The sequence below is a fragment of the Danio rerio genome, chromosome 13 (assembly GCF_049306965.1).
Source record: "Danio rerio strain Tuebingen ecotype United States chromosome 13, GRCz12tu, whole genome shotgun sequence".
NCBI lineage: Eukaryota > Metazoa > Chordata > Actinopteri > Cypriniformes > Danionidae > Danio > Danio rerio.
This window is the reverse complement of record NC_133188.1, coordinates 14,459,090-14,474,811: the sequence shown is the minus strand read 5'-3', so window position 1 is coordinate 14,474,811 and position 15,722 is coordinate 14,459,090. Positions and strand designations below refer to the sequence as shown.

At 33.9% G+C, this 15,722-nt stretch overlaps 1 protein-coding gene across 2 annotated transcripts in view; it reads right to left on the bottom strand.

Annotated features, from left to right (window-relative positions):
• atrn (attractin) overlaps positions 1-15,722 on the bottom strand; it is a 176,170-nt gene that overhangs the window by 111,010 nt on the left and 49,438 nt on the right. For both annotated transcript variants that reach the window (XR_012388707.1, NM_001353962.1), the window contains exons 6-8: positions 4,148-4,316; positions 3,962-4,052; positions 253-502 (exon numbers count right to left, since the gene is read on the bottom strand). Coding sequence is in view for 1 of the 2 variants with exons in the window: in NM_001353962.1 (NP_001340891.1) it covers positions 253-502; positions 3,962-4,052; positions 4,148-4,316 (510 nt within the window). In the remaining variant the exon portion in view is untranslated. The remainder of the gene's footprint in view (positions 1-252; positions 503-3,961; positions 4,053-4,147; positions 4,317-15,722) is intronic.

The following is a 15,722-nucleotide window of genomic DNA, read 5'->3' as shown; positions in this document are numbered from 1 at the left end:
GATTTCTTTATTTATAATGGTTTACGGAACCATATTATACAATTTATATATATTTGATGTGTATATTTTGGTTTTTATGCATTTATATAAATATAAATGTACACAGAACCTGCACAAATTCATTATTTAAAACAAAGTCTTATTTTGGATGTGATTATTTGCTGCCTAGCACAAAAACTGCAATAACTGTGATAATAATGCATATTTTTAATGTATAAACCAACCCTACTGCGAAGACTGTGTGTTACTGACCTATATTGTACTGCTGCACTTGGCTGATGTATCCATAAAGAGGGCAGTGCCCGAACACCACCAGTATGACAGGCTCGGATCCATCAGGATTGAGTTGGACAGTGTGTGCTGAGTGACCCACAACTGCATACTGCTCTTTAGCTCGGGGACTGAGCAGAACCCATGACTGGTTCCTCGTGTGGAAAACCCACAGCTCTGACGTCACGTTTCCTGTGGAGTCAATCTTCCCTCCGTACATGTAGATTTTATCCTGAATGTTTGCACACAAAGACAAACAGCATAAGTAACCACAAGCTTTACACACACAGGTCTTAGTTAAACACAACATGAATTCAAAGGATTTCCATAAGAAGTCATTATTTATATGTTATGCACTGACGGAAACTACAACATGAAACATGTACCATGATAGTGGTTTAACAAACTCAAGATTAAAGGATTAGTTTTGAATTGACAAAAACAAACCAGTACAATCTGGCTTTGTTTATTACGGTGTTTCTGGTCATAAACTATCTGTTAACTCTGACTTTTGAGTTTGAGCTTATGAGCATGTGAACAAGAAAGCAGGACATGGGTAGCAAACATTCAATAGCATGTGTTGAAGAATAATACAGTATTGTAATTGACTCGAATATCAGCAAATTGTACAGCCAAAGATTAGGTTTAACCCTCTGGGGTCTGAGGGTGTTTTGGGGCTCTGGAGAAGTTTTGACATGCACTGACATTTGTGTTGTTTTCAGTATCTTTAAAACATATTAATGGCTAAAGTGTGATAACACTGTAAACAGCACAAGTTGGGCTACAATAATACCCAAGCAGAATGTTTGTATGTGTTTGTGTTTTTGAGAAAGAAATGTTTATGCGTGGTCAGTGAAAAACTAAAATTTTGAAGTCATTGAAACAAGGCCGTGAAAACCACAGAGAACATTTGTGCCCAAGACTTTTGAGAACTTGATCTGGTAGTCTAGTGTTTTTGCTTCAAAATGATGTGAGAATCATCTTGTTCACTTGGTCACAGAAAACAATATAATGAATTAAAATTTTAAGCCACTTTATGAGTGAAATTGCTTCATGCGGGAAGGCGTGAACTATCATTACTATGCAGTGAGTCACACCTGAGAAGACAAAGACCTGCATAATGAGCTGCATAATGAGCCATCAGACAGGTATGTGACTAGGAGGGAAGAGTTTCAAGAAGGAATCAGAGGAAAGTTTATTTACTTTTTTGTTTGCAGGTTATTTAAAATATATTAATCACACAAAATAACTGGAGATACACTTGTGAGAGTCAGTACACTCTATAAAACTCTGCAAACTTTTAAACTTACACATAGCAAATCTACTGATTTTTTATTTTATTTTATTTTTTTGTAAATGAAGAGTTTTGTTGCAAAATTTGATTTATCCATTTTGAGAAATGTTGGATATTTGACATTATTATTTAAGACATCAACAGTCAAGTTCATTCACAATTTTATAAATTAAACTATTACTTGAGCTCAGTGAAGTCCAGGAACACAATATTCTTCAAATCCAGGATATTTTTATTTAACTTTATGTCTATAAATAGTTTATAAATAAGTCAAAAACATGCTGAAATGCAACATATTATTTTAACAGTCAAACATCTTAAATTGGTTAAAAAAACAATATATTATAATATATTGAATAGTATATACAAAGTTTGAATTACAATAATAAGATTCTGAGTTAGTTTTGGTAATCTCATATTAGAGCAATGTTATTTTAAAGAATGATAATCAATCCATATTAAAAAAAATTACTGTGAGCAAAAGAAAGCAGGTGAAAACACACCATGTGCGATAATGAAATCTTTTAAACAGTCGCGTGCATCACAGCAGCTTTTGGCGCAAGTTATCATTCTCTCATTCGGTATTCACAGTAATTATTTAAAGAATAAACTTACAAAGGACACTTAGAAATGTAGCCTTGCAGACAAGTATCCTGTGATGGGTAGCAGCGCAGGAAAAAGGCACTATTTCACTGTAACCGCTGGCCTTCTTCTTGACATCAGCGAAGACTCACAGACGCAAAATTACTTGGTCCACTTTTGTAGCGTTTTTAAACATTTTGTGAAGTTGATGGCTACATCTTCATCTAATAGTTTGTCGGCATGACACAGACCAACATTACTCTCATTACTGAGCTAACTCGGAGTACTTCTTGTCTACTTTAGCTCTCTTTGCCACTGGTCCTTTACCTCCGTTGTTTTTATATCTGGATTTACATATAAAGCGTGCTAACAGAGAGGCGGGACCATGCTGCTGTAATGAGGCGAATAAGGAGAATCCGTAACAGTCCTTACTTTTATACGGATTACATAAAAAGAGATCATTTGTTTTCGACTTGAATTGGTTAATGCAAAAGTAGACATATCAAGCTTTATATGGATATCATAATTCATCATCTTTGTTGACTAGTTGCAGAGTTTCATTTTAGTGACGTGTTTTTCTGACCACAGTCTGCTCGCGTCTACAAAATAACAATGCCTCGTGGGCGTGGTCGCATTAAAACTAATGAGATCAGACTAAGAAACTAGACATAGCGTTGGTTTCATATCGATTACTTTATAAAGCAATGTTTGTTTTCAACATGCATAGTTGCGTTTAAAAGTAGACACTTTAAGCTTTCTAGAAATACATGTCTCATCTGGATGTGTTTTGTATTCGCGGAGTTTTAGCGCATTTTACCGACGCGTTTCTAAAAGCAGTTCACAGAGAGAGAAAAGACAGAATGCCTACCCTGTTTGTTTTCCTTATTTTGCAAAAGCACACACGTTTGTTGTTGTTGTGAGTGTACACAACAAAAAGTAGACACATAACAGATTCAATTGATGTATTGATCTTATCTGTACGATTAAAACTGAAAGTGTATTTAAGTTCATTTCAGCAGTTTGACGCCACCACAGGTCAAAACGCGTATACGCGGTCCTGGACCCCAGAGGGTTAAAAACGCATTAAGGATTTAAAAACATTTATACAGCAAGATGAAAGATCCACCCATGAAAGATAAGAGAACAGCTTGCTTTAATAGCGCAAATGAAGTTGTGAAGTTGGTTTGAATACAGTAGATAATAATATGTAATGTATAGTTATACAGAAACTCCAAAATCAAAGCTCATATGTAATATTCTTTAAATCTTGATTTAAAGAAATTGCAGCTGTATATTTGTAGTTATATATAATTAAACTAAAACAGTTGTTAAATGTGATGGATTAATAAAACAAAATCAGCGATCTCCACTGTGATATCCAATATAAAGTGGGTCTCAGATTGTATAAGAAGCACTGCATTAAATTACATTTTTCCCAACCATGTCTTTATAATATGAGCATTTATTTTAACCCAGTATATTCAATGAAGCTTCTGCGCTAACCTGCCGATACTAACGGGCGCGTGCGAGTAAACGGCTTTTTGTTTCATTTTTCGCTTGAGCAACTAAATGAATGTCAAAGTCTATTTAACTGATTGCATTTTAATTACATTACAACATCGATGCTGTAAAAAGAACCGTATAAAATGAAAAAAAAAAATAATAATACTTTTTTTTTTTTATCACAATAACAAGTCACCGGAACTTTATCAGTATGAGAACAAAATTAGCTCAGCATTTACCCTATTAAACTAATGATTTCAAAAGTCTATAAGAATCCACAAATGTTAAAGAATGGCGCATCCATTCACAAACCTCGTGCACAGACAGAGAATGACCGTAGCGTCCAGTTACAGAGTGGACAGACCGGTTTAATGTCATCCAGCTTTGAGAGGAGATGTTGAACCTGAGGTATAAAAGGAGAAAGTGAAACTGTCAGCCAATATAATTATTATCAACATGTGAATTTGCTTAAGTTTCTGCTAGTGTGTGTATACTTACGCAGTCACCATCTGGTAGTGTGTGTAGTTGAACACATGTCCTCCTATAACCCACATCACATCTTCATGAACCACAGCCTTATGGGATGCCCGCACTAAACCATATCCACTGTATTCCTCACGAGTCCAGAACGAGACATTCGCTGGTACAGTTATTGAACAGTCCAGGCCTAAAACAGACACACAGGATGTCATGAACATATATAGAATTTTTTATGTCTTTTGACAGTAAAATACACTGTATTTGTTGTTTAAATTGTCAAATCCATAAACTGTAATTCGCAAAATTCAAAGTAATTTGCTTTTTAGTTTATTTAGAAAATATTTAGTTATTTAGAAAAAGTGCATTAATTTGATCAATTATGACCGTAAACACGATTATAAAATGTGAAAACCTTTATTTTAATTAAGCAGCATAATAACAGATTAATTAATAACCAATAGTCCAAAATGCAGCAACACTCTTTTTTGACTGGGACAAATAAGAGAGAACATATTTCTCCCATCCAGGCCTCTCTTCACTGACTCCCTGTGAAACAGATAATTGATAATTGAAAGTTCTACACGGACTTTCCCTGGCCTATATATCTGAACGTTTGAGTTTGTTTTCCCCCCAAAGATCCCTTAGGTCCTCTGCCCAGCTCCTGCTAATTATTTCTAAATACCGCTTGAAAACTGTGTTTTCCCGGTGTTTTTTTTTTTATTTATTTTTTTTTTATTTGTAGATTAATCCTAAATTTGTAATGATCTCAGATGTATGAAATCACATGCATGAAAGCATTTAGGCTTTCCTGTAAAATACAATGATGACAGAAGAAGTTGTGGTAGGTTATTCAGGATGTAGTGTTGGGTTTCGTAGGTTATTAAAGGTGTTTTCTGTCACTATTTGTTTAGCCTGCATTAATGCATTCATTGTAAGCTGCATGACTGATCATTAAAAGATCAGGATTTCTACACCCACAAAACATAAATTATAATTGATGGTGATTTGCATTTTTATATTAATCCTTCTAATAGCTGCATTCAAATCTGTTACACACAAACAGTCAAATAACACAGAAGTACTGGGATAGAAGTTTATATTTTAGATAAAACCACCGATGTTTATGGTAAAGATTAAAATCACCATGACATGCATTTAAATGAATGCTCTAAAATGAAATTGGTAGGCAGCAATTACATTATTTAATAGATAACCACTAGATGGCCATTAGAAAAATGCCACTAAATAATTCTTCAAAAATAACATATCTATTAATGAAACCTAAAGTTTTATGAGTGAATAATTGAATCCTTTATTGGAAATGCAGACTAAAAATAAACATCGGTTGAACAAATTATACTGTTATATTTATACATTTAGCGTTAGCAATTACAGTAGTAGTAACAGTGAATTTTTTTCAGTACTGAATATTTTTCAGCTGATTATTTCTTCATTTTACTTTTCATAACATTACAGATTCTAAGTTCTGTTTGCTAAAACCAAAAGTTTCTTGCAGTACTGTTTTTGTTATAAATAGAAAGCAAATGACATTTGTCTCCTGCCCTTTTGGCTAATCTGAAAAATGGTCCGATCCATGACTAAAAAACTACAATGTGATCCAAACAGTCAGATTTGTGATCAGATATATTCACAAAACAACTTATGTACTTTTATTAAACAGCTTTTAACTTTGAATTCTTTAGTGGAAAAAATATGCAGAAATATAAAAATTAAAAAAAAGATACAGAAGACGGCTGGTTGACAACTTATAAAATAACAGGAAACCAAGGAGGAACTTGAAATATGAGTCAGCTCTGAGTGCGACTCAACCTGTTCTTCACAGATGGGCAATTAAACACTTCCACACTTTTCAGCTTCTGACGAAGAGAAGAGGAAGAGAACAGACTAGACAGAGATAAGAGACCCCACATCTTCATGGGCAGCACTGCTATTCCTAAAACCCGGCTTTAGTGGCTGCTTGTCATAATTACCGTAATTACAATTAAAACAGTTCAAGCCTTTATCAACCTTGTAATTGCAAGCTGGAAACTCACAATTATGAAACCCCAGACAAGTGATGTAATGTAATGAGAGTCAGAACGGCAGCAGCCTCAACACTTATATTAAACAAGGGAAAACACATTTCTTTGTGTCATATGCTAATTTATCATAGCTGAAACTTCCTGTTGAACTTTTCATTTTTATTTTGGGAAAGACAGCGGAGATGAGCTAATGTAACAATTACATATTTAGGTCATCTTGCCATATTAAATAACACTAAAGGAGGGTTTACATGCCAAAAAAATGATTTATTTATTTAGACTTTTGCAAAAACTAAAGCATTTTGATAGTTGATGCACACATTTTTAAGTGAGTTTTAAAGGGCAGCTATGATGTAAATTAACTTTTGTAAGCTGTTTGGACAGAACTGTGTGTAGGTATAGTGTGTCCACAGTCATACTGAAGTGATTTAAACCCAACACGTCCCTTTTTTAAATTTCCTGACGTTAAAATAGGACCCAAATCCCAGTGATTTTGAGGCCCACTGCAACGTGACGTAGGAGTGTAGTTTCCCCACCCATCAAATTAATTGACAGGCACCATATTTCTATAATAACATGTATACAAATTTACACAGAACATTTTTTTTTTGTATTTGGTAAATATTTGTTATAAAAAGTATAATAAAGTTGTTACACAGCTTTGTGATTGTTATATGTTTTATAAGTTTAAAACATTTTTGAAACAGAGCATGATTGTTATAAAGACAGTAAAGATGCCATGTAGTTCTTAACCGCTATAATCACCATGGCCGCTTGGTGTCATAAAACATGCATGCGTGTACTGCCAACGACATTTGCGTGTGACTCATCATTTCAGAAAGGCTTGAATAACTCCACCACAAATACATAAATTAAACTTGGCATTTTTTATTAATGCACTGTATTTCAGCTTTACCGTGTCTGCCTCTATTACTGACTGCTGTTTATCTGATAAAAGGCAGGAGAAGTAGACAAGACTTCTCACATCTTGTAAAAGGGGTAAAATAGGTGGCCTTTAAAGTTTGTGCATGCATCATTAATAAATTCATCATTTCTGAATCATATTCACTGAGAATAACCATAGAGGACAAACACTGCATATAAATACAGGGCTCGAAACTGCGACCAATTTGGTCGCATATGCGCCCGAAATTTGAGCTATGCGACCTTATAATATATTTAGGAGCATTCGTGCGACTGCATATAATGGTTGTACTGTGTTTTTATTTTTTTCTAAAAGCGTGTTGAATCCCTCTTCCCTGCCACTATATAGGTTCATTTTAGCTGTCGATCACTCAAGGCTTTCCGCTGTCAGATGACAGGAAGCTTTTATGACCGCGGGAAATGTAAACGGCTGAAGAGTGAAAAGTATACTGAATCTCGATGTGCTGCATTCACTGCGTGCTCAGCGCAAATGTCTGCTAGAAGTAAAATGTAACACTGTACACATCATCACCAAAGACGCTTGCCTTAACTAAATTTAAACTGATGCGGCTCATAACAAAGAACGGAATTGCGCCGGTCGTCACCGGGAGAATCCTGCTCAGCCCCCTCATTTATTGGGCCGACTGACTCGCCTGCTTTCCACAAAGATAGAAAAATATAAATCTGCACATAACGAGACTGAGCATTTAAAATAACACAAAGCGAAACCAAAACTTTTAGTAGAAGTGAAACTTTACTTACTTTCTTTTGTCCATTCTTTCTAGCGATGCATATTATTTTACTATTTAGTTACTGATGACTGCTTTGCAGCTCTCAGCCTTGAATTGAATGATATATTATAATCTTTTGTTTGTTTTGTAGCAGAAATATTATTTATTTAATTGAAATAAATATAAAAATAATAGTATAAAATAAATATTTATTACTGCAATGCTAAATTTGTGTTTGATGCAAACCATTCATTTATTTTTCATGATGTAACAGTAGGACTTTTTATAGCACACAACTTGCATTCAAGCACATTCAAGACAGCATGATCATGAGAGATGTAAATAATTGTTAGTATTAAAGTCATTTTCGTCATCAATAATATTTTATAATTATTAGACATTTACTTTGGAATTATTGCACAAATATTAACGTATTAAATTATACAGTTTCTCCTTAATATTTGAAGTTGGGAGCAGCGGTGCTACCAAGTAAAAAGTTAATTTCGAGCCCTGAAATAGAATCAGTACATAAAGGCCTTAATTACAAAGATAAACGATTAAAAAAAGCGTGCTCTGTGATTGCCACTACTTATCTGTGGCAAACACCCATCTGTGTAGGTCTACAGCATGAAGGCATTTCCACTACATCGTCAATCTGCAATCAGTGCTGCAGGCAACGCTTCAATGCCACAATTTCATTTATATGGAAGTTCAGCTTAAATAGTCATGCAGTTGTTTATGTTTGATCCTTTGATCTCGTTGTGTGTATTTCTCCTGACACGATTTAGATTTTTGATGTTTTTGGGCAAAAATCTTTTGCACCATTTTGCCCACATTTGAGACTTTTATGATTTTTGTACATTTTTATTTTGTATGATTTTGTTACTTTGATGACCAGGCTCTTTCCAGTCATATTAAACCTCTCAAGTTTACGCTTTTCTCAGAGAGTAAGGTGAATAAGGAAGATATCGAACGACTTCCATCTTACGAACACGTAGGACATTCATTGTTAGAGACACCAGGTAAGAGGTGAACGACATCTTTTGTTTTTTATTCAATCTACAGATGATAATAGGAGAGAATACAGAATGCAGCGCTAAAGACTGTTCTTTACTTTTGTTTTTAATATGCTTTCTAGCAAGGTAAGAGGTTACTCTTAGGTTCGAACTGTTTTGTTATATTTCTTTCTTTTGTTTGGCTTCACTATCGTCCCCTTCAAGAGTTGAAGTAATATTTTTTGAACTGGCTACTTTATTACATTTTTTTTCACTATTACAAATTATTGCTTTTTGTATATATATTTGGTCATTTGAATGGTTTTCACTTTTGTACATTAAATCCCTTTTGTTGGCATTTCATTTGTCTTTTCCTTCCACCATCACATGGTAAACTTGCCACACATTTAAATGTTATTCCTTTTACCCTAGACTAACAGCAAAGAGGTTGTAACAAAGTGTATTATGAGACTGAAAGTGGCATTGAGGAATTGTTGAGAGCAGCCAACTTAAGAACATTTTAAACACCCCAGAGCAGTGCCGTTAAAATGTTGGTTGCCAGTAGCACTGAGTGCAGATTTAAAGCTGTTGTGCAGGTGTGTCAAAACTAGGTCCTGGAGGGCCAGTGTACTCCTGAGTTTAGCTCCAACTGGAAAGTTTCTAGTACATACCGTTGAAGTCAGAATTATTAGCCCCCCTTTCTTTTTTATTTATTTTTTTAAAAATTTCACAAATGATGCTTAACAGAGCAAGGAAATTTTCACAGCATGTCTGATAATATTTCTTTCTTCTGGAGAAAGTCTTATATGTTTTATTTCAGCTAGAATAGAAGCAGTTTTTCTTTTTTTAAAAACAATTTTAAGGACAAAATTATTAGCCCCTTTTAGCTAGATTTTTTTTGTTCGATAGTCTACAGAAAAACCATCATTATATAATAACTTGCCTAATTACCCTAACCTGCCAAGTTACCTGATTAACCTAGTTAAGCCTTTAAATGTCACTTTGAGCTATTTAGAGTGTCTTCAAAAATATCTAGTAAAATATTATTTTCTGTCATCATGGCAAAGATAAAATAAATCAGTTATTAGAGATGGAGTTATTAAAACTATTATGCTTAGAAATGTGTTGAAAAAAAATCTCTCCATTAAACAGAAATAACAAATAAACAGGGGGGCTAATAATTCTGACTTCAACTGTAGTAGAAGCTTGATTATCTGGTCCAGGGCTGTTTGATTAAGGTTGGAGCTAAACTCTCTAGTACATCGGTACTCCAGGACTAAGTTTGGACACCCCTGCTGTAGTGGAAACACTGCAATAGTCACTCAGTTTGTGTCATTGGTAGTGTGAATATGGCTTTACACTGTATAGTAAAATAAATTATATTATAGGGTAATAGAGATGGCATGAAATGGAATTTGATATTGAACATTTTTCCGTGAATTTTATCAGAATGTTCTAAAAAAAAAAAAAATGTAGGTTGAGGCTTGATTGCATCGATTGTTGCCGGTTTGATGTTGGGTGTCGCTGGAGGTTGGAGGTAGATTTGAAAATTTGCTTTGGAACCAGCTCTGTAGGATTACACTTGACGTACCACTGGTGGTCAAATCACATGTAGGATCTCTTATTGAGGTGCCTGAGATAATAAGAAAGAGGAATAAACATCTTTTTTTTTTTTTATCCAATTTTGACCCATTGCCTCTCGTAAAAAGGGAAAATGTGAAATGTGAAAAGCCTCCATTGTATTTTTTGTCAGTTTATACATTTATTTTGGGTCAACACTCAAAATCCCAATGATTTCTCACACACAATATGGTCAAATGGTGGTAAAGCAACTCTCAGAGCAGCTCCATAGAAGTTCAAGTATTCTTGTCTTCATACAATGAAACGACAGCTGCTAAAAACAGCCATGCGAGCCACACGTGTTTGAGTATGTGCAATGCATTCACACAGACACACAGAAATTCATCTTTAAATGGTCTTTTATGCTTTAACATTCACAGACACAAGTCTACACTGTCACTGTATACAACACTACTTGTGATTAATCCGTGCCAAATTTCATTGAGTTCAGCATTATACGCCTAACAGTTCTGCTTTGATGACTGTATTGCACAATTCTATTTTCTGCATCACACATAGTTATGACAACCTTTGGTGATTAACTTTATCCATTCATTAGTCATAAAATATACATCGAGTCCTCAAACATTCACTGTAGCCACCTAATACCATCATAAGCCACTTGAAGTCAGCTAAATATATACTCAATGTATAATTCCACCCTACATCCAAGGACTTTGTATATTTGGTTTATCAGCATTAATCAGAATCAAGCTCATTGTTAGAACACAAGCAAATTTAGCCATGGGACAAACATTTTCAGTACACAGAGTACCATCTTTCACCCAAACACAAACAACAGCAGAGACAGAGTGACCTGCAGTCGGAGCAGAGATGCGAAGGGGAAAGAGAGGCAGGAAACAATTAGAGAAACCAAAGATCTACACATTCCCAGAACTGTGAGTGAATTTTGAAACATTTACAAACAGAAATGATGATAAAGAGATTACTGGAATGACTCGAAATGTTCACAGAACTACTATGATACATACAGAATGCAAACAACTGCATTATTCAACATTTATTCTGTATAAATAACCAATGTCATGCCCCTTTTACATTGTCATAACCCTTGTGAGTAACTCCCTGAATCATAGCAACAGCGACCAAAATTAAACATCAGGAATGGTGACTTACTCCTAGACACTCTGCATCACAATTTACACAGCATGTGCTCATAAATGTTCAGTCCTGTGTGAAAAGAACTGTATTTAACTGAACTAACCCTGACGTGCAAGTTAAAATGGTCATAATATACCAATTTTTAAACATCGAGATTTTGTTTCGGAGGTCTTTTCCTAAAAAAATTCAAATTGTGTGATCAGTGGTAAATCTCTTTCAAAGGTCAGAGGGTGCTCTCTAGAGCTAGGCGATTTAGCCTAAAATCAAAATTTTGATTAATTGAACATTTTAACTTGACACCCATTACTGAAACGATTCAATTAAACAATTATTTTATTTATATTTTTGCCCTCACAGTTCACTGACAGGCTTTGTACAGTAAATATGCTCACATATTACATATTAAGTAAGAGATTTTGAACGTTGAACAACTGAAATTAAAACACACCGATTGCCTTAAACAAAATAAATAACTAAAATCTTTGGAACTAAAATTTATTATTTTCACAGTTTTTCATATTATAAGTAGAAAATAAGCAGCATCTCTACTAAATGCAATTAATCTTGTATTTCCTGTAAATAATATTTTAAACAGTGCAAATATACCCTTACCATCTTCTGTAAACAAATATTTTAATGTAAATAATGATTTTATTGTAATAGAAAATATTGTCTCAAGGTATCTCTGGCACAGCTTCCAATCATTGTCAACTTAGTGCAAATGTGCAATATGTAGTCACATTTTTTTTTAAAGATGTGAGAATTATCCGACCTCACAAAGGCTGTGCCAGACCATACCCATGCTTTTAAAGAAGTATAAATAAGCCTTAGAGTGGGGTCACGTGACTCAACATGCAACAGGGAAAGTAATTTGAAAAAAATTGACCAGGTAAAATTTGATCGACTATATAGGTTCTAAATGAGAATTTCGATTCTTTTCCGATCTATTGCCCAGCCCTAGTGCTCTAATGTGAAAAATCCAAATACAGATGAAAAAGAAACCCACGAAATTGCTACATCATTAAATGATAAGCAGATGTAACTAGGGATGGCCCGATCTGATATTGATATCGAAAATAGGTCTGTATTAATAGGATATAGGTATCAATCCAAATATATATATATCGGACAGCATTGAAAATCTCTGATATAAGCAGTCTGATGCGCTCTAAACTCCGTTACAGCTATTCTATCCAGCAGCGTCCAGAGCCAGCGTGCAAAGCCCACGTGATATTAATCATTTGTTAGACGAAAATGGACTGCTACTATCTCATACCGAATTTTTAAATAAATATAGAGTTAGAATCACAAATAAAGGTTATACTAAAATTTGTGAGGCTAAAAACCTATTGCTTTGTTTAGGTTAATTAAAAGTAATTATTTTGATCTCTCATGTACACTTGTAATTTCTCTTCCGTCTTTAAAAATATCAAATGTTGATATTTTCAAGAGTAAATGAAACAGCAAGCTTATTTACTAAGAATTTAAACGCATTATCATGGGTGATTATAACTGTTATCATCTGGGAGTTGTTGAACTCTTAGTAGAGGACAAAGCTTTTACCTTTTGTCTTAAATATCCTGTAGCACCTAAGGTTAAGGAAACTCATTACAGAATTTTATTTAGGATATATCCTGTGAATGTGTTTATTCAAAAAGAGTTAACTTTAATATTGACAGGTGTAGCTTCTGCTCAAACTTTCCAGAAACACTCGATCACTTTTTTTTTTTCTTGTGAATTTACTTTTAAATTCTGGTTTGACATCCATACTTGGCTTTCATTAAAGATGATTTCAGTCCCCCCTATTGTTCTAGAGAATATTTTATTTTGCAAAGGCGATTTACATTTGTCTTTCTCTGATGTTGTGAACTTTATTTTACTCATGGGTAAATATCATATTCATTGTTGTAAGTGGAAAAAATGCAGACCCTCTTTTAGATGCTTTCTTTTTTTTTTACTTTTTTTTTTAAAGATTTTTCTATATATTTTTTACAGAACAACCCATTTCCCAACAGTTTTACCCCTTACACAAGAGGGGATAAATAAAAAAAAATAATAATAATGATGATAAACTATAATAATAAAATAAATAAAGAAACTGAATAAAAAGATAAATAAAAAATGAAAAAAAAAATGATTACTTCTCAGGAGATGCATTTATACATCAAGTTACATTGCGTTGCATTGTAGTTACATTCAATTACAGTGATGATACGGTGAGGTTAAGCAACCTCTAAATATGTCATAATACTTTTCCGCCACTTCAGAAAAATGTCAGTCTTCAATTGTAGACATGCAATTACTTTTTTTAATTATATAGACCTGTTTAAGTCTCTGAATCCACTGAGCCACCTTTGGAGAGCTTTCTTCCATCCAATGTACTGTTATCATTTTTTTTTTTGCAACCAGTAATAATATCCTTAGGACAAATCTTGTTTCCTTATCAAACATTTATTTGGGCAGTGCTCCCATTAAGCGCATGACTGGATCGAGTGGTATTTCTATATTTAATATCAAATTTTTCCAAAATCTTAGAACAGTCCCAAAAATGTGGGTATGATCTCCAATTTTACCACATTTTCTCCAACTACATGCTTTCTTTCTGAGGTAGAGAAAGTGGCTCAAAGCTTTAAATAATTCAGAAACCATGGTAAAATAACTAAAGATCTCTGTACTTCATTTTCAGAATATTTATTGTTTAAAGTTTTGTTTTCCTTTGATGCATGTTTTTAGTACTGCTCCTTGCTCCTTGTTGCAGTTGTAACAATTTTAGTTTATTTTATTTATTTTATGGTAAATATGCCTTGCGATGATGATTGTTCTCAGTTTTGTGATGTAAACTTTTGCAAAAAAAAATAAAAAGCCCGCGTGATCACAACACTGCTTGCTAGCAAAGTACCTTTAAGGTTTAATGCTCTGCACACTCTGACGCTATCATTAACATCACATTTCTTGTTTATTTAATTCAAGTCAAGCAATCTTTACATTGGTTTGTATACGCTGCTAAGCAACGCAAGGCACCGAATGGCGACGTAGCGCACATTGTGCAAGCCTCATTTAAAACTTTTGCGTTACAATTCGGTCATGGCATATGGTGGTTCATCCAGTGTGATACCCAATTCAACACCAGCGCTTCCCACACATAAGAATTCACCTCAGCGGCCCGGTTCTGTGAGACTGAGAATGCTCCGCCACAGACTCGGATGCTCTGCTGCTGTACACCCACAGAGACGCGCTGAAAACATTCTGACTTTGGTAATAGCTTTGAGAAGAGCGCGAGGACACGCGGAAAAGAAACATTTTTGTTGTTTAAATTGTCTGTTTAAAAAGAAAAAGAAATCATTGTGTGACTGAGGGCCATTAAAGTTTAAAAGAAAGAATGGTATTACTTTTGGGCAGAAGGAAAATTTAATTAGAGGCATTCCCATATTTAACTTCTTTAAAAAGCCCAGAAAGATAAAGTGCTCTGATAAACAGTGTCGGCTTTGCACACAAGTTTGCAGTTCTGTCTTTATTTACATTGTCGTACTTTCCCATGTGGGCAGTATAGGGTGGAATCTGTGCAATATATTATGCAAATAAAACAAATTTTGAAAAATAAAGTTATTCTTAAAAGTCACATTATTGTATGTGCTGTGGAGAAAAGGTGTGTTTCAATCCAGCTACTGCAAGTATATTTATGTTAAAAACAAGATGTGCAATATATATTATTATAAAATAAATAAGGTTTAGTTTGGGAACATTGATACAGCCATGATCTTCTTATGATACAAACATAGATTAAATAAATCTGATCATGTAATTGTTTGTACCAACCATACTGTACATTTTTATTTTATTTATTTTTATTTTATTAATATTTGTACTTAACAATAACTTATAACAATAACTCCTTATTTCTGCTCGCCAGTGTGAAATTTATTTTTCAGCTCGAAACTGGATCAAAAATTCATCAAGAAGCTGTGTGAAATTTAAACTTTGGACACTCAACTTTTAGCAGTTGGTCAGTTAACAATATATTTTTTCTTATGTCCCTGCTCTCAGCTGTGTCTACCATTTGCTGATGAAAAAAAAAAAATAACGGAAGTGACCTTTAATTAGTATTTTGAACTTAAAAATATATTTTTTTGTTTAATCAATTAAGATATTTTTCATTCAT